Below are 19,209 nucleotides of genomic sequence, written 5' to 3'. Positions count from 1 at the left end.
AACCTTCAAGATACACAGGAAATACAGAACTATGTGGACTTCCATTGTACAAATATTGTCCGGGAGATAAAGGTTCAGAAGTACCACCCATGGTAGCTGAAAGTGAGGATGACGAGAAAGAAATAGATGATCTTTCGAAATGGTTTTATATAGGTGGTGCCACTGGTTTCCCCATCGGATTTTGGATATTGTGTGGCACTTTACTTCTCAACCATCATGCGAGATATGCTTTTTTTCACTCTTGAAAGCTTGCAAGACATGGTATATGTCGAGGTGATTGTGTTCATTGCTAAATTGAAAAGGTTTACTTTTAAATAGTTGTATGTTATGCCCAGTATTTAAGTTGTTTTGAACTTCTTAATCGTGCTAGTATTTAATGATACCAGTGCAATAGTGATGAAAGATGTAATGCTTGTATTGTATTTAGATTGTGTAGAATAATCAAAGGTACAAAAAGATTTATGAATTCATGATATACTTGATTTTCATTTGAGAACAAGAAATTTTATGATGTTTTGAATATTACAAAACCATTCATTTAACTGCATAGGTTTCAGTATCGGTTCACCTTCCCGAAACCTCCTTTTTTTGTATGCCTCTAATATTAGAGATCGCACGTGACATGAAAATATTCTGTTTTTATATTACACAATTTATAAACTGATTATGTTGGGGTTAGACATGTTTAACTGGTTAATTAAAAATGTCAACATGTCATCTCGTTAATTAGCAGGTCGACCGACCTATCCATTTGTTTGACTCGTTTACCTCATTTATTGTGTGTATTTATGATTTAGTTGTGTTATGTTGAACACATTTACCACTTGATTACAACTCGTTTACTACATATCAACCCACTTACAATATGTAAACCCTTTGTATCGTTTAGACAAAAATCAGTTAAAACTAGGGGTGGCAATCTTGACCCAAACCATTTCAAATGAGTTAATTTGGGTTGTTTTAAAAATTAAATGGGTTGGTTTGAGTCAGATATTTTAATTATATGGGTTAAAATGAGTCATTTGAAATTTCATCTTTTTATTTTTAGGTCAAAATGAGATATTCAAAAAATGGGTCTATGTGGGTTAGTGTCCTAAGGAAATGCGGCAGGTTTCAGATCGGAACGGGTTTCCGCACGATATAGGTTTCGGCACTTAACAGGTTTGAGATTGGAATGGGTTCGGTTCGGTTCGGGTTTCAAGCCAACACGAGTTTTCACAAAGGACGGGTTGGATTTTAGTTTCTTTTGGTCTATTCCGGACTCGTTTTTAGTTTTTTGTTTCGCTTTTGTTCGTTTTTTAGTTTCGTTTTTGTTCGGTTTCAATTTTTTTGGTTTCGTTTTGATCAACTTTTTATTTCGATTGATTTGGTTCGGTTTTGGCTTTTTGTTTAATTTCCGTCGATTTTTCGGTTTTGGTTTGATTTCTCGGTGGTCTTTTTGTGTTTTATGAAACTAGGACAACGGATGAAACATTTTAGTTTTTTATATATTTTTTGTTTTTGATTTATAATTTGAGTTATGATTTTTTTTATTATTATTTTTGAATATTTTTTTGAGAGGTTTTTGATCTTAATAGAAAACCCTTTAGAAAAAAATTCAAAAAAATAAAAATAAAAAAATCATAACACAAAATATAAATAAAAAACAAAAAATTTAAAAATACTAAAATGTTTCCGCCGCTATTCTTGTTAAAAAAAACCTTGAAACCCGTTCTGAGTCGTTCCAACCCTAACCTATTCTGATTCAAACCAAAACAACTCTTTTTTTAGTTGACCCATTCTGACACAACCCGTTTCCACCCAAACCCATTCGAACCATGACCCGTTCGACCCAACCCAACCTATTTGCAACCTCTAGTTAAAACTTAAAAGGTTACTCTGCGGAATACAAGATTATAAAGTGTATCCAGGTTATGGTTGGTTTGACATTGATCCTAAAACTGAAACGTAACACGACTGGCACTCCTAGTAATTACTACACAAATCCTTCACGTACATTTTTTGACGAATGATTTATGAACATAAATAAAACATGAATGCACATATATAAATATATACGGTTATACACAATACATACATATACATATGATTATAAACACAAATGATAAAAAGTAGGTAGATCATGTATTTAACTAAGGTAGATAGGACATGCATTTCATTGATCTCAAGATAATCCCACGTTTCCTGGGCTTCCCATCATACATAGCAAAGATCAACAACCATCATACTATAACTCGGCATTAAAAATATGTTGTTTGTGTTTTCATCGGTTCGGGTTGTTTAACAGAAAACACTATAATTATATACATTTTCTAATTTTAAAAAATTAAACTAGTGAACAAAAATGCATTTAGAAGCTAGTGCTGTGATTCTTGGACTCATAACAACAATTATTTATGTGTTTTCAAATATTAAAGGATTGGAAGCAATATCTAGTGTTGGGTTACCTCCCAACTGGGCTTTAGCTACTATAAACCGGTCTAGTTTCCCTAGTGAATTTACTTTCGGTTGTGCGTCTTCTTCATTTCAGGTAATTTAGTTATAATTAACTTTATATTTATTAAAAATTTGCGATATTTATAATGTGCTTGTTAGTTATATATGTTGATTATATTTAAAGAATGAGGGTGGAGCAAATGATGATGGTAGAGCTCCAAGTATATGGGATACTTGTGCTCGAAGACATCCTGGTAAGTTGTTTACATTTAACATGTAATTATTGCTCGAATATATATGTATTTAACGTGCGTGTTTGTGTTAACGATTCCAATCTTAGACAAGATTGCTGATCACAGTAACGCAATTACGGCCACTGACAGTTACCACCGATACAAGGTTTTTTTTTTTTTTCCTATGCGCATTTTATCGGTGTTTTGAAAATCAAATGTTAAATGTATTGTCTGGTTCAAGCAAAATCTGGTGGTTAAACCAAACCATGACACAGACGGTTTTTGGTGTAACCACTCTAGACAGGCCGGTTTGGTTTTTAAAACATTAAATTTTGTAAATGAAATTTGTTACCTTTTTTTAAATGCAATTTTTGTATTTAAAGGAGGATGTGAAGATGTTAAGGCAAATGAGCATGGATGCATACAGTTTCTCAATCTCATGGTCTCGAGTTATACCACGTAAGTAAATCGATATCAGAGTCGGCTCAACGTTTTTTTGGCCTAAAGCATATTCTAAAACGGAAACTTTTTGTAAAACAAATTACATTTTTCTCCGGGTCCTAAAACGTAAGAATATGACACATTTTGTATATATATCAATTAGAACTTGATTGTGTCAATTTTAAAATGTAATATTCATACTGTTGCAGTTGGGAGAATAAGCAGTGGTGTTAATGAGCATGGAATCTCATATTACAATAATCTCATAAACGAATTACGCTCAAATGGTTCTAATTTCTAACTTATAAAAATTAAATTCATATTATATCACACTTACATAATTGAATATTTTGTTTTTTGTGATATATAGATATTGAACCCTTTGTTACTCTATTTCACTGGGATCTTCCTCAAACTCTAGAAGAAGAGTATGGAGGCTTCTTGAGTTCCCGTATTGTGTAAGTAATTGACCATAAAGAAACAAATTATTAATTTGTGACATGAAATTAAACCTTAAAATCATGCTTTTTAATTTTAATATAAAAAGGTTTTAGCTAAAGAAACACCACGGACACAGTATTCACAAACCATTGACATTTTACAGTCCATATATATGATCTTGTGGACTGTATAACATGCAAAAATGGTCATCTAGGTCGTATGACAGGCTAAAAAATGATCATGCGGGTCATATGAGGGGCTTTATGGCATGGTGTTCACCTAATCATACGGGTCATAAGATGTGTTTGACTAACACAGAAATGAATGATGTGACCACTAGCAAAGTCATACGGTCTGGATGACCATTTTCCACTTTGTTATATGACTTGTATAATGTGACAGAGAGACACTGATGTATAGACTTGGGGTGGCGTCTCTTTATCATTATCTAATATAAAACTAATTAACTACATGCATGCAGCAATGATTTTCGCGATTTTGCTGAGCTATGTTTTAGAAGATTTGGTGATCGGGTCAAGTACTGGATCACTCTAAACGAACCATGGAGCTACAGTGTAGGAGGTTACGAAAAAGGCTATTACGCCCCTGGACGATGTTCTCACTTTGTCGGTAACTGCTCCGCTGGCGATTCAGGAATCGAGCCGTATATCGTTACCCATAATCTGCTTCTAGCCCACGCTGCGGCGGTTAAGTTGTACCATGATATATATAAGGTTACAACCTTTGTCTAATCTTTTATGTCTACTATGTATGATGTGTCCTTCTACTTGACACGTTGAAACAATATCAGGGACCTCAAAGGGGCAAAATCGGAATATCACTCGTGACACGATGGATGGTGCCATACTCCGATGAGAAATTACATCGGGACGCTGCACTTCGTGCAATAGATTTTGAGTTTGGTTGGTAAGTACTCGTTACTAGAAAACTGACTTTTAATGACAAAAAAATCACATGTAATATCCGTCCATTACTATAAAACTGACTTTCACTGGCAGGTTTATGAATCCACTTACATTTGGGGAATACCCTGAGGCTATGCGGACCAACGTCTTGAATAGATTACCTCGATTCACGACAGAAGAATCATACACATTGAGGAACTCCCTAGATTTCCGCGGATTAAACTACTACACTGCAAATTATGTGCAACATGTTTCTGAGGCTGTCACTGATAACATGACCCGATCATCGGATGCTCAAGCTAGATTATCAAGTATGTATGTTAGAACGAACTGTATAGTATAAGTCATATTACCATATACGCGTATTCATCATGTATACAACATTTAATGGGCTTTTTTTTTGTTTTAACAGTTGAAAGGAATGGAGTTCCAATTGGTAACAAGGTAGTAATTTCTATTGTTAAACCTTATTTTTTGAAGTAAACAAGATTAAAATGAGTAGCAAACCGACTTTGATTGCAGGGCGGAACAGAGTGGCTTAGATCATACCCGCAAGGGCTGCACGACCTTCTCATCTACATTAAGAACAATTACAACAATCCCACAATTTACATTACACAAAACGGTATGTACTTCGTAATATATTACCATCGTTTTAAGTATTTTTCTTCCAAAATCTCATGTATTTTGTTAGTTTAATACTTCTGGTTCCATTTTTTGCTTATATAAGACTTTATATTTTCTTGAAGGAGTTGACGAGACTAGCAATTCATCGTTATCCCTACGAACGGTTCTCCAAGACGATTTCAGGGTTCAATACTATGTTGGTCATCTCCAAAAGCTTCTACAAGCTATCAAGTAAACTATATTAACCTAAAAACTAACCATGAAATATTTTTATTTAGAAACATAATGACACAAAGTTGTTGGATGAATATAGTGCAGGGGTGAATGTTAAAGGCTACTTTGCATGGTCATTACTGGACAACTTTCAATGGGACCGTGGCTATGCGGTTCGGTTCGGGCTACATTTTGTAGATTACGGGAACGAGCTGAGACGATATCCAAAGTTTTCTTCCACTTGGTTCACCAATTTCCTACGCATTCGAGGCTAGAAACCCGAAATATACTAAATATGTTAAGTTGTATTTCTCTTTGAATAAGAGATGCATATCCTGTTATGGTTTACCAATGAAAGTCTACAATGAATAATGAATTAATCTTTGTTTTTTGCTACATATCATTTATTACAAAAGTTTAATAATCATGTATGTAATGTTACCATCTTAATGTGAAATTTGAAGATAGTTAAATAGATATGCTATACGGAACACCCTTTCCGGTCAACCCTGGTTCAGAAAACGGTTTGAGAAGTTGATACGGCACGAGCCCGGCCCCACTTCGGTTCCTTAAGTTAGGATCATGGTTCCTTGAGTCTATCATAGATTCAAGCTCCTTCAACCGACCACTAAACTTTTCAAATGCGGCCTTTATAGCCGGCTCAGCCGCCCAAGCGGGCTCTATGTTTGTACCAATATACTCCTCATCCGGTGAATGGGTCGATAAAACAGCCAAAATGGACATAACTCGGGTAGCTTGAATTTTAGTAGGGAAGGAATCCAATAACGCATCCTCGGGCTTACTAATAAATGCTTCCCATTCTTCAACGGTTGGATCTTCGTTAGGCATTTTAGTTCTTGCAATAGTAGGTCGGTTTGGGAAGTAACCCGCGAAATCATATTGACCAAAGTTGACCGCTGAATGGTGGCCAGAAGCCACCCACATTATTGTTGTGACAATTTTGATAAGATCCTTTTGTGTTTTGAGTTGTGGCCACCATGGTTCATCTTTTTTGTCTCCATGACCAACGGTTCGGATCTCAGTCCACCATGCTTGAAGTTCGGTGTCGGATGCTATAAGGCTCGGTTGCGGGTAGTAGTGGTTGATGTATGTTGTAGCCCATTGATTAATGGCATCCCAAAGAAGTAGACCATCATTGGCAAATGGGTAGTCTTCAATCGTTAGTTTTAAACCATGTGGTGCACTTTCATCTTCAACTGCCATTCCCCTATTTATTAAGGAAAATATTTATCTTAACTTCACTAATTGTGTAATATACAAAATGAAGGGAAGGGTATTGGCAGAACATTCATTTATGTTCGTTTATTTATTAAACTAACGAACATGAATATTTTTTTGTGTTCGTCTAGTTAAACGACGAACATAAACAATTATCTTTCGTTTTTATATTTTAGTGAACTTACACTTACGTTAGTTCGTTTAAATTCGTTTATGTTCGTGTGTTTAAGTTTATATATGCTTGTTAGTTAAAGTTTGTTTACATTTGTTAATGTGTTCATATAAATTGTCTGGACACAATACAATTTAGTCTAGTTTGAGACCCCGTATATTGTTGTTCACGTTTACTTTTAGTTGGTTTTGGATTGATTATCTTTGCTCATCCATGTTATGTCCGTTCGTCTACATTCGTGTTCGTTTATACTATTAAAGAATGGACACAAACAAGCACGCCCATTTTCTTAAACAACATGGACAAGAAAACCTTGATTGTTTACTTGTTTGTGGTCGATAATTGTTCGGTTAAAGTTAAACAAACGAGCATGCACCATTTGTGTCCGTTCTGTTTTTCTATAGGCCTACGTATTGGTAAAATAGGGCGGATATTTTCATGATTTTCTCATTTTTTACTGTGTAATAAATAAAATCACTAAATCGTAACACTTTCATCATTGTCTCATGCAGGTCACTTAGAGGCTCACGTTACTAAGGTTTAACCACTCATTTTCAAGGTTATGTAATTTTAAAAATATTACCTGTTAATTAGGTCAGCTGGAAGTGCCTCGTGATCAAACCGCCATAGTTTATATGCATCAGAGGAAAGTTGCATAGAATATTTTCTAGGAGAAAAAGATGTCTCGATAGTACCACCAGCGTTAATGAGAGCTAGTCGAGCTAAGGCATTAATTTGCATTGTGTATCTAAGATGAGGACACAATAAGCTTTGTATCGGGTGCATTTTGCTGAGGTGGCGGTTGGTGGCAATTACGTAAGGCTCAGCAACAGCATGGGTTCTTAAAAAATGGCTAACAAGTTGGTGATAACCAGAATCATGAGCAAGAACATGAGCCTTGGCTAGCTTCCAAAGCCACGCACCAGTAGCCTCGCGACTTGGTGTGTACACATGCCTCCACTGTGGTTTCCCGTTGTTTGGTGGGCGAGTTAACTCAATCGCTAGTGGTCTCAGTGTTCCGTTTGATGTTAGAAACATTAAGGTTCTTGAACCATAAAGAGTTGTCCCTTGAATGTCACTTACTTGGTTAACATGAGGTAAGAGGAGATCATGGTAATCCAACAAGAATAGTTTCTTCTTTTTCAATGCCTTTTTACAAAAACAAACAAAAAATCTATAAGTTGTTAGCCGAGTTTATCTATACTGTAATACATAAAAATGATGAAAAGACAAGTTCATATAATTTTAAGAGTTTAAGTAATCACGACTTTTAAAACATATGATACAATCACTTTAAACATATTGTTGACCTTGTAAGCCAATCCCTCCCCCCCCCCCCCCCACCCAACGTCATAACTTTTTCATAGATGAATATTTTTATAAAAAAATAATTTACAACATAAAAAAACGAACATTTATTTTCTTTAATTTGAGTATGGTATTGCTATAGGATTTTATTAATCATAAAAAATATTAGTATGCCACATGGAGTTTGCATTCCTGTCGTATCATGTGTGCCTATTGACGCCTCTTTAGTTATCTAATGTGATTATTATTATTTGATTTACCATTTTTCTTTAAGTTTGTTTGCTAGTTATTATTCTATCTCATAGTTTGTATATTGAAATAGTTGTTAATGTGTTATCATTAATTCATTATTTTTTATGTATGTTGTAGTCTATATATATAAAGAGATATGGTTTATAGTTATTCAATACACACAAAAAGTATAATTTTTTTTGTGCCAAAAAAATCGTGTCAATTCGGGCAGGCAAACTAGGCTATGTTAGACCGTCCTAGACCTAACACATGAGAGTAAATCAACCTCACTCAGAAAGTATCACTAACCAATAGAGTTTTTATGTTATTTAGAATTCTCTAAAAATGCAATAGATACATGATTTCAGTATGTATTTTGCTATTATATTACCTCCTCGAGAGTCATGAAACCTTTTATCTCTTGCTCTACAATCTCTTTGGTAATTGCTGACTCAGCTGGCCCATAAATTTCAGTGTCTAGCTTGCTCATCAATGGCCATTCCTACATATTTGCTCAAACAATTAGCTTCAATTCTTCAATTCTTTTCAAAGAATATTGTTAAAAGCTTAAAATATATATAGCTACTAAATCATATATTTTTATGATTTAAAACATAATAATTCAAGAAGTTTGTTTATAACACACCGTGACTAATTGTATGCTATACGGATTGAGACCAGCGAGTGTTTGTCGACAAAATTCCTCATCACGATACCAAGAAAACGGATCCTCTGAAGTTGCAAATCAACAAACCATATATATAAATCAAGAATCAATAATCCAAAATCAAACATTAGTGCATGTCTTTGTTGAAAATTTTGAAATAACAAGCTTACTCTCTTTTATTCGAGGCGTCTCAAACTGCAATAAATCTTTTGCAGCACTGGTTATAGTATTAACAAGTCTTTGTAACAAATTTAGAAGTCCATCGGTAGGGAGATCAACATCAACACCTTCTTCATAAAGTGACTCAATGTCTCTAAATGACGAAAAACCCTTGTTCGGGTTTGTTAAGCTGGACTCTAGCATTGGTATAATTCCTTCTAATACCGAAAACAATGTGGTTGCCCCAAATGTTACCTCTTTTATCTCTGAAAAATCTTCATCTCTCGGCACGTAAAATGGAACCACCTTCCTTGACTCAGACCATGGTTCTGAAATTTCACAAAAGCTCTCAGTTTATCCATACCATACTATAATACATATGAGATGAAAAAAAAATTTTACATAATTTTAAGAGTTTGAAGTAATTGCAAGTTTTAAAGCATATGGTGCCATCCTTTTAAACATATTGGTTAATTTTAAACCAACTTCTCTCAAACGATTTTATACAGTTAACTTTTCATACGATAACATTAATAAGAAAATACACCATAAAACAAATATTTTATTTCTTTAATTTGAGTATAGTATTGCTATAACTTTTTAATTAAAAACAATGAACATGTTAAGTAATAGATTATAAGTGATGAACTGAGTATGTGTATGTACCTGTGGAGACCATTTCACGACCAGTTCGGCAACGCCTAGGGTAAGGATGCAATTCACCACCGAGAACTGGGCGAGATAGATCTGAGCTGGTTTCAGGATCACCAATATCATTGTACGTATCGTAATCATAAATCCTTTCAAATGTTTTGCGCTCTCCTTCACCATTGCCTCGAAGAGACTCGAGATCTTTCTCCCTTAAAGACCTTAACCCCACCGGTGTCTCCGATGGTAAATATAACTGTTTCAGAAAACCACACGGACTTATTTTAAATATAACGGGACTCTTTTAACATTTTGTTATTGATTTTGTCTTAGGTTTATCCGATTGATTTATTTGAAGAACCACCAAATAGTTTCTAACTAAAACGCATACCACTCTTAGATAATCCGAGTTACAAATACGGAATCCTCAACACTTAACTATTAAAAACATGCATAAAGTGTTGTACAATAAGTATAATTGTATTACTTAAAATTTAAGATGCCCTTGGGTAGTGGCGTAGCTTGTTGCCCGTTTGCCTTCTGTTTCGATGTAATCATAAACAACATGAACAATTAGACGATAATGATTTTCAATCTTAAAAAAAAAATCTAGTATAGATTCTATGTTGTTGCCAAAGACCTTCTGGTCTAGCACGCGGGGTTTCTCCCAGACTTCCACTAGAGATATTCATGTTAGAACCTTTCTATTGCTCGCAACGCTCCTGGTAAGCAAGTCAGGGGGTTTAATTTATGAGTCAATCGGTTTCCCTGGAACGGTTTGGCGTCATCCTCAAGTGCCAAACTAACAATGGACGATTGTAACCCCACCTAAGATATGGATATATAACTAGGCTATACAGAGGCGTTCCACTAAACTCGAATAGGTTGTGGTAAAAAAATTGATGCTCGGTTGTTATAACCGAATATGAGCTTATAGAGACATCTCTCTTTAAAGTTCTTTTAGGTAGCGTTTGGTGTACAGAAATGATATAGAGAATTGAATGAATCATTGTGAGGGAATGACAAATTGAGTGTTTGGTTGGTTAATGAAATGAAATCAGTGCTTATACAAGGAATCTCATTCTATCAAAAGCATTCCTTTACCCCCCCCCCCCTCTCTTTTTTTTTTCATTTCATTCATTTTCACCATACTCTCTCGACAACACTATCTGACAACAATAACAACATTACTTGGCAACAATAACAACAACCACCTGTCAACCACCACCACATGACCATCAACACAGCCACCAACGACGCATCCACCACCGTCACCATTGTTGTCGCCTGACCTCCACCACAACCTCTTTACCACAGCCAACCCCCCTACCACCACCACTATCTCCACCGCTTGACTGCTACCACCACCACTGTAACTGCCTGACGACCACCACGCCGTTGCCACCATGCCGCCATTGCAATTTTTTTATTTTAGTAATTTTTATTTTGAGATAGGAGTATTTTTATCATTCCTATTTCATTTATGTGTTAATTTGTGATTGTCAAACAAAATAAAATAATAATGTATTTCATTCCTATATGTTAATCAAACAAGACAAATAAATAACAATGATTAATTTCATTCCCTTGTTCATTTCATTCTATGGGGCCAATATTCTATATTGTTTTTAGGATTGTGTATGTCGTTCTAGTTTTCTTTTAGTCGGTGTGGTACGTACTTGGTACGTTTATTTTTGTAAGTTTATTATGTAAAGTTTGGAGAAATGGGAACCATATAAAAGGGCCACTTACCATTTCTCCACAACTACAACTCCAACAACTCAAGACAAATAACTCTTGGAAATAAAGTTTCTTTCTCTCACCCACTTCTCTCTTTTTCTCTCTTCTTACATAAACAAAACTAAGATTCAAGATCCGAGTGTCGTTTGTGATTTCCGCTAACCAACAACACAGATTGATCAGAGTAAAGTTATGAGATCCATCTAGAGGACCTATAATTGGTATCAGAGCTTTCAACTCGACTTTTTGTGGTTTTTGGGTCAAACTTTTCGGGTTTTGATCTTAGTTTTTTGTTGGATTTGAGGTTGATTTCGTGTTACTCACTTCTTTTGGAGTCCCTTACACTTTAGAAATACCCGAGAATCACCAAATCTAGGTTTTTAGTGTTTTAAGTTTTTGGGTCTGAGCTCGGATTCGGCTAAAAACTCAGATCTAGGCCAATTTAGAGGTTTTTAGACTAAACTGTTTTTGACTTTTTGAAAGTTCAGGTGCTGTATTCTCAAAAAAAAAATCACTCTAGCCATCGCTTCCGGATACTGTAGCAGTCACGTCGCCGGGGGGGGGGGGTACTGTAGCAGTCGATTTGCACGTACTGTAGCAATCGCTTCGCACGGGGGTACTGTAGCAAACTGATTCGCTTCGCACGGGTACTATAGCAATCGATTCGCTTCGCAGGGGGTACTGTGGCAATCGCTTCGCCCATAGGGTAATGTAGCAATTCGGTACTGTAGCACTTCGCGCGAAAACTGTAGCAACTCGCTACTATAGCACTTCGCGCGAACACTGTAGCAACTCGGTAAAGTGTCTTATGAACCTGAGCTTGGAGGAATCTAGATATGGGAGAAAGCTGAAAGAAAATGTTAAAAGGAGAATTCGACATATTTACACATATTAAAGGAGAATCGGTTGCCTCTCTTATCAACAGATTTGAGTCACTCGTCACCAAAATGAGAAGTGTCGGTATCATAAATGGTTTGTCTGAGATCAACATGAAGTTGTTGAATTCACTGCCTTATACATGGAACATCAATGTGGTTACTATCAAGAGAACCACATACCTGAATACCATGACACTCTCAAAGTTGACTTCTACCATCAAGTCTTTTGAAATAATTGATGATAAGCTCCGAATGAACAATCAGTCCGAAGAAAATAATGTTGGGACAAGTAATAAAGTTGGGACAGGTGTTGCAGATGAAAATATTCATGCATGACCTATCATTCCTGAGGTTCACACAAACTTATGCACACAGGCTTGCATTTACAAAGTTGAGTTCTACAGAAAGAACTATGATGTATTTTTAAAAGAGAACTCACAGCTAAAGAGTCTGAACACCAAATATGTTAAATCTGACAAAATTTATAACAAAAAGATTAAAACTCACCACGATTTGTAAATCTTAAACTAAAAATCTTTCAAATACAACAAGAAGTTGTATATTACAAAGACATAGTTTCAAAATTAAAAGATGAAAATGAAAACTTGAAAAATGAGCTTTTAGTAAACAAAGCAACTTCTGAGAAACATGAAAAAGCAGTTGAAAGATTTGAAATAGCATCTAGTAAGTTAAATGATATTCTTGAAGTACAAAGGAGTGCTAAACAAAAGTCAGGTCTAGGCTATGATTATTCAGCTGTGCCTCCACCGTTGAATGATAACTACACTAGCCTACCTCACTTTAGTTATATCACTCCTCCCGAGGAAGAGATGGTATATGGAATTGGTCATGTACAAAAACCAGTAACATTTGTTCCTCCAGCTTCTGAAGCAACTGCTCCAATACATGTGACTGTTAATTCTAGTGGTGATTCATCTTGTTAAGCAGGTTGTGTTGAAGAAAGTGGGTCGGTGGAAACGGACACGAGTTGTGATTGTGAAACCGTTTATGATCACACTTTTGTTGAAAAATGTGTCAATGAAAGTAGACCTGTTGAGGTGAACATATCAAGTTATTCATCATCAAGTTGTGAGACTGAGGATAATTCAAGTGAAAGTAAAGTTTTTGAAAATGAAAAGGCAAGTACTTCAAGTAAATATGTTCCACCAAATAAACCATCATTTTCTCAAACAACCAATCAATTAAGAAATCATCAGTCATACAACTTCTGTGATAACAACTACTATGGTCATTATCAACAAAATTTTGTTGATCCATATTATACAAATGCGTTTTATAATCATGCTCCTTTCCAAGGATCACCTTTCCCACCGCACCAATCACTTTATAGTTCAGACGAGTTCTATGGCACTCCTAGGAGAAAGTGCTATTTTGTGTGTGGTCACTCTTCTCACCTTACAAGACATTGCAAGCATTGGTTCAAGCAACAAATTGATATTCAAAGGCGGCTTAGTGTCAGTCCCCAAAAGGAGCTTTTAGTAGCCCTGATTTAAGGACTGATCAAGCTGATAGTGAACCTAGTGAAATGGATGTGAGATTCAAGGTTAATAAAGTAAAACACAAAAAGAAACCCTTTTGGAAATCCAAAAAGGATAAAATAAAAACGATCCTAAGACTGTAAAGTCTGAGGATTCACCAAACATTAGGTAGCGTTTGGTATGCAGGAATGACAGAATGATTGCAATGACTCATTGCGTGGGAATGAAAAAAGTGGTGTTTGGTTGCTCAATGAAATGGAATCATCCATTACACATGGAATCCCATTCCATCAAAACCATTCATTCCCACATCCCTTCTTTATTTTCATTCAATTCCCTCATTCACCATACTTTCTCAACAACACCACCACCTAACAACCTCCGCCACAACTACCATCGGCACCACCACCACTTCCACCATCGCCGCCACCACCACCAGCGTTACCACCACCGCCACCGCCGCTGCCAACAACGTCGTCATAACCACCTAATCGTTATCACCGCCGTTTCCTAACTATCACCGCCACCACGACTGTCTTTCCTGACCACCACCACCACGATTGCCATCACTATCAATGCTATCACCGCTTGACCACCGCCACCACCACCACCATCGCCACCGCCACGACCATTTTCGTCGTCGGAGCTACCACCATCGCCATTATATATATATATATATATATATATATTTGTAAAAAGTATTTTTAGATAGGAGTGTTAATATTATTTCTATTTAATTTATACAATTTTTTTTAATATCAAATAACATAAAGTAATAATTCATTTTATTCTCATAGGTTAAACAAACAAGACAAAGGAATGTAATAATCCATTTCATTCCTTTGTCCATTCCATTCCTTCTCCTATTTCATTCCTCTTTCATTCCATTATCTCCAACCAAACATACCCTTAGACTTTAAACTTATCATTGGTCCTTTTACAATTTAGACATAAATAACTATGGTGTTTTAAAATATAACTCACCTTGGTCGTGAAGAAGATTCTTTTATTAGGATTATCATACTTGGAGTGAACCCAAGATTGACACGAAAATGTCACGTTGCCGTCGTCAAGCACAATATTCTTGATGTACGACTCTTTGCGAAGTTCATTCTCTACTAGTATCGCACCTATATTGCCGAAGTCATAAGGAACGCTAAACTCAAACTTGTATTTGTACAATTTACTCCCATCATCTGACCCGTCAAAACTCGCATATGCCTTAATCGTCTCCTTTTCTTTTCCTAATGCTTCATAGAAATGTCAAATAGGAAGTCATATTAAGCTTAGTTAAATCAAAATCTTAATTGCTTTAATCAAAATCTTAATTGCTTTACATTATATGACTGATCACTTATGTTATCCTGATGGAAAATGAATGAAGATACCGTTGGGATATTTAACCGTTATATATTAAAGTTGTTTATGTAACAATCCAAGTAAACCATGCCGATACATTATTGGCTTTGCCCCAAGTTAGGTAAGGTTTACATTGTTTGTTTGAAATTAAAATTATATACGAGGACAATTATTATTATTATTATTATTATTATTATTATTATTATTATTGGCTTACGGGAAACTATACCGCCAACTGTCACTTGACTGTCATTGTGCCGCCACAAGAGCATAGCTCTTTGGCGTAACACACGGTGAAACGAAACACAGGTGAGCTCGGGATGCAAAGCCTAGCTCAAATAATTTATTGTCAATATCTACCCAAAGTGACGCAGGTGAGGATCAAACTTGGGTCTTCACTAAAGAACCCAAGCTTTTCTACCACTAGGCCACAGATAAGGGAGACGGGTTTTGCTAGAATACTTTTCTTAACGACTTTGTTTTTAGATTTTTGTGTTCAGTTATAATTCATCTGGTCCCGAATAAATAGCAACATGCAAAAAACACTTAAAAACATAAAATTGTAAAACTTTATTCATTTATTTATATTTTTTTTAAAGAAAGATATAACCAATCGGGTAGAAAGAAGAAATGAGGAATTATAATGATTTTCATAGTTTTTATTTAGAGAAAACTACGATAACACCCTAAAAACTGAAAAAAAGTATTAAAATAAAATTTTTTAACTTAGTTATATTTCAAATTTTAAATACTTAAAAACAAAATTAAAATATGACGGAAAAAAGCAGTTAACTTAATTACCTCAAAATGCATCAATATTTTTGTAAATTTAACTAAAAAATACACGTTACTTTCATTTACAATTAACGAATTTTTTAGTTTTTTTTAAAGCTAATTTGGATCATTGGCGGGTTATTAGCCCACCCTCTCATCTTCATTTCTCGAGTATTTGAGCCTACCCTCAAAAGAAAACCCATCATAGGTGGGACTTGAACCCAAGGCCTTTCCATTTTTAAATTAAAGCATCAACCATTAACTAGGAATCATTGGCTTTTACTCAAATTTAGTTAAATGATATGTTACTCCCTTATTAACCTTTTGTTAAAAACCATTTATTATATATAGAATTGGAGTTCAAATTATATTTCCCTACAAACATTCAAGACAACTTTTATAATATCTTTATTCTTTAACACACACTTTACCTACTTTTTGTAACATAGGACTTCTCTCACACACACACACACACAAAAGCCACCTTTTTACAAACCTTCACAACTAAACTAACATGGTGAAGTTTTTAAAAAAATTAATAATTTTTGTGACAAATTTTTTGTAATGTGAAGATTGTATACTCACAATCAAGATCAGCAGAAACAAACTCCAACAAAAATGACTTTCCAAAAAGATTAGTAGCACAATCAGCCACAGTTCCTAGAAGACCCGTGGTCACACCCGCAAGGGCACCACTAACGGTCGGTTGAACATGGACGACACCCGTAACGGTTGTGAACTTGTCAACACCTATAACGGTTGTGACCTTCTCAACAGGAGTGGAGATCACGGCTTTTATGTTACTAGGTTTGTGTCTAGTACTTCTACGATAGCATTTCTTCGTTAATGTGTGTCGAAAGATGGCAGTGGTGATGAACGGTGTGGTGAGGGGCGGTATGTTGACGGGTGTGCCGAGTACCGATTGGTGGTGAGATCTCAACATGATTATTAATTTTTGATTTTGAGTAGATAATAATTTTTCTTGTAAGTTTTGAATAAGTTTTGAATAGCCATCTACATATTATATATGGAAAGTTACATGCCAATAATGGTCCCATGATAAATGTCTAGGAAGTCTCTTCCATTCATTTTATTGCAAGAGACAAAAGGATATTAAATGAATATAACTTTATATAAATATCTAGAAAAAAAATAAACTCTATAATTTAATTATTTGAATAGTAAAACTGTATTATACGTACTATTATTCATTTTCGTATAGCCGCCATGCAAACCAATTTAGAAGATATCGACGGTCAACTTTCCAAGTTGCAACATCATCCAAAACAATCCTCTTCTATTCATATACACACCTTTTCAAATCGTTAAAATTCCAAAAATATACGTTTTATAAGAGAACTCTTTACAATAATAACTAAGTTTTAAAAATATTCTAATTAAATCATATAAATTCGACCATGTTTCAATTATTTTTATTAGTTAAAATGTATATGCGTTAAAAACTAATGCATGTACGTATAGAAAATAAGGTTTGTATGAAAACATTTACTTGAAATATCACCAATTAATGTATTAAAAATTATTTTATTAACTTTAATATAAAATCTCATTATTTAATTGTTACTTATAAGTTATGAATGCCACTTTCATTTTGGTGGGGGTATTCAATGGGTTTTTTTCTTAATGTTTCCTTCTGGGGTGGTGCTTAAGCTCAAATCCCAGCTTATGTGGACGCTTTGAAATATTGGTGGCACCATTATAAGGAGCACTCGAACTTGGTAGGATAGATTTTACGCGGATGATAAGCTGTTCAGAGTTCCTTAACAGCCCGTTGTAGTTGGCCATTCAAAATTAAAAATCAATAAGTTACAAACGATATGTGAAATTAAATTCTATGTGGTAAGTGATAGAGGTTGAAATTTGTAGTGTTTGTTAAAAAAATTATTGCTTTTGATGAGTAACAAGGATCTCAATAACAATACAAGAATTTAAAAAATCAGTTTAATAACAGTAAATTGAAAATAAATAATCTATATTTTATATATTGGTCAATAATAATCTCACATTTAAAAATCCCTATCATGGTCCAACCCTTTGACTATTTTTTTCTTAATGGACCTCCGTTAAAAAACACTTAACATCGTTAAATGCTTTTTCGAATTTCAAACCGATGTTTTAGGACTTTTGAACAAAAGAAGGATACGAGTCGAATAATGTAAAACTTAACTCGAAACAGTGATTCAAATGACTATAGTCCTTTTTATATTGTTTTAAATGGGGGTTCGTGTGCATACGTAAAGGTTAGTTAACACTAAGTTAATGAATAGTTATGCTAAAGCGTATAGTTAGTTATCCCACATGAGGTGTTGATAGTGACTCTTCCATGAGGATACCCTTACTGGCTTGATTGTGGTTTTTTCATGAACATAAATTGGCAATGCCTTTGTGGCATGTGTCGGCAATTGCAATTACGTAAATTTATACAGAGTTAATAGTTGGTTATGTTATTATGCTATGATAGTTACATTTACGCTATGTTTGTGCTTCACCACACCGACATTATTATATTTAATTATAGTAACTGTCAGTTAGTTAAAACTAGAATTTACTCAGTATGTAGCTGACGTTTTGTATGCACATTAGGTTAGTAAATTGGCATGATGGAATAAGTACAGGTAGAGCATAAAGGGTTATCCATGTTGAGGACTAGCATAAAGGGTTATCCATGGAATAAGTAAATTGGCATGATGGAATAAGTACAGGTAGAGCATAAAGGGTTATCCAATAGTTTTAATTGTTACGCTGTGTGTTAGGACCGGATTTCGTGACACAATTATAATAATCGGACAAGAACAATCCGAAACACTAATATGTGAAGACCTCTAGAATGTGGCAAACGAAATCAACCACACACAGAAAGTTGCTAAATATAATAAGTCAATAAAGAAAAAACATACTAGATAACTCAAAATATTTCCATTATTAAATATTCAGAAAGATACAAAGAAAACTTGAAGTTTCAAGTGAAAAGCTGTCAGGTGCGGTTGTCAATTCTAGGTCAGAGAATAATCAAAGGTCGTAAGACGTATCTTATCAATGTGACCTAGTCATTATATTTATAGGAACCTGGCATTCCTTCTAGAAACCCTAATCATTATAAAACATTTTAAAAATAAATACAGGTGTAACACAGGTCTTTGAGTAGACATATTCCTTGTTCGAGCAGACCTTGTAATTTTAAGTATGCTTGGAACATT

General features: G+C 34.8%; 2 protein-coding genes across 2 annotated transcripts; one reads left to right on the top strand and one right to left on the bottom strand.

Moving 5' to 3' along the window:
- Positions 1-2,344: 2,344 nt before the first annotated feature.
- Positions 2,345-5,592, top strand: LOC143546563 (beta-glucosidase 24-like). Its single transcript, XM_077038210.1, has 13 exons — positions 2,345-2,530; positions 2,621-2,690; positions 2,777-2,835; positions 3,053-3,128; positions 3,320-3,397; positions 3,481-3,568; positions 4,033-4,285; positions 4,363-4,478; positions 4,571-4,788; positions 4,890-4,921; positions 5,000-5,102; positions 5,227-5,335; positions 5,418-5,592. Exons 1-13 carry the CDS (start codon positions 2,345-2,347, stop codon positions 5,590-5,592), a joined length of 1,563 nt encoding a protein of 520 aa, XP_076894325.1.
- An 83-nt stretch (positions 5,593-5,675) lies between these two features.
- LOC143546600 (lipoxygenase 2, chloroplastic-like) lies at positions 5,676-16,978 on the bottom strand. Its single transcript, XM_077038235.1, has 8 exons — positions 16,577-16,978; positions 14,843-15,108; positions 9,760-9,997; positions 9,105-9,422; positions 8,914-8,999; positions 8,659-8,769; positions 7,312-7,877; positions 5,676-6,545 (listed from the first exon to the last, which is right to left on the bottom strand). Exons 1-8 carry the CDS (start codon positions 16,932-16,934, stop codon positions 5,786-5,788), a joined length of 2,703 nt encoding a protein of 900 aa, XP_076894350.1. The 5' UTR covers positions 16,935-16,978; the 3' UTR covers positions 5,676-5,785.
- Positions 16,979-19,209: the final 2,231 nt, after the last annotated feature.

Source organism: Bidens hawaiensis, unplaced genomic scaffold, assembly GCF_021521415.1.
Source record: "Bidens hawaiensis isolate Kalapana, Puna unplaced genomic scaffold, B.hawaiensis_p1.1 tig00014404_1, whole genome shotgun sequence".
In the NCBI taxonomy this organism is placed as follows: domain Eukaryota; kingdom Viridiplantae; phylum Streptophyta; class Magnoliopsida; order Asterales; family Asteraceae; genus Bidens; species Bidens hawaiensis.
This window is presented reverse-complemented; position numbering and strand designations above follow the sequence as displayed.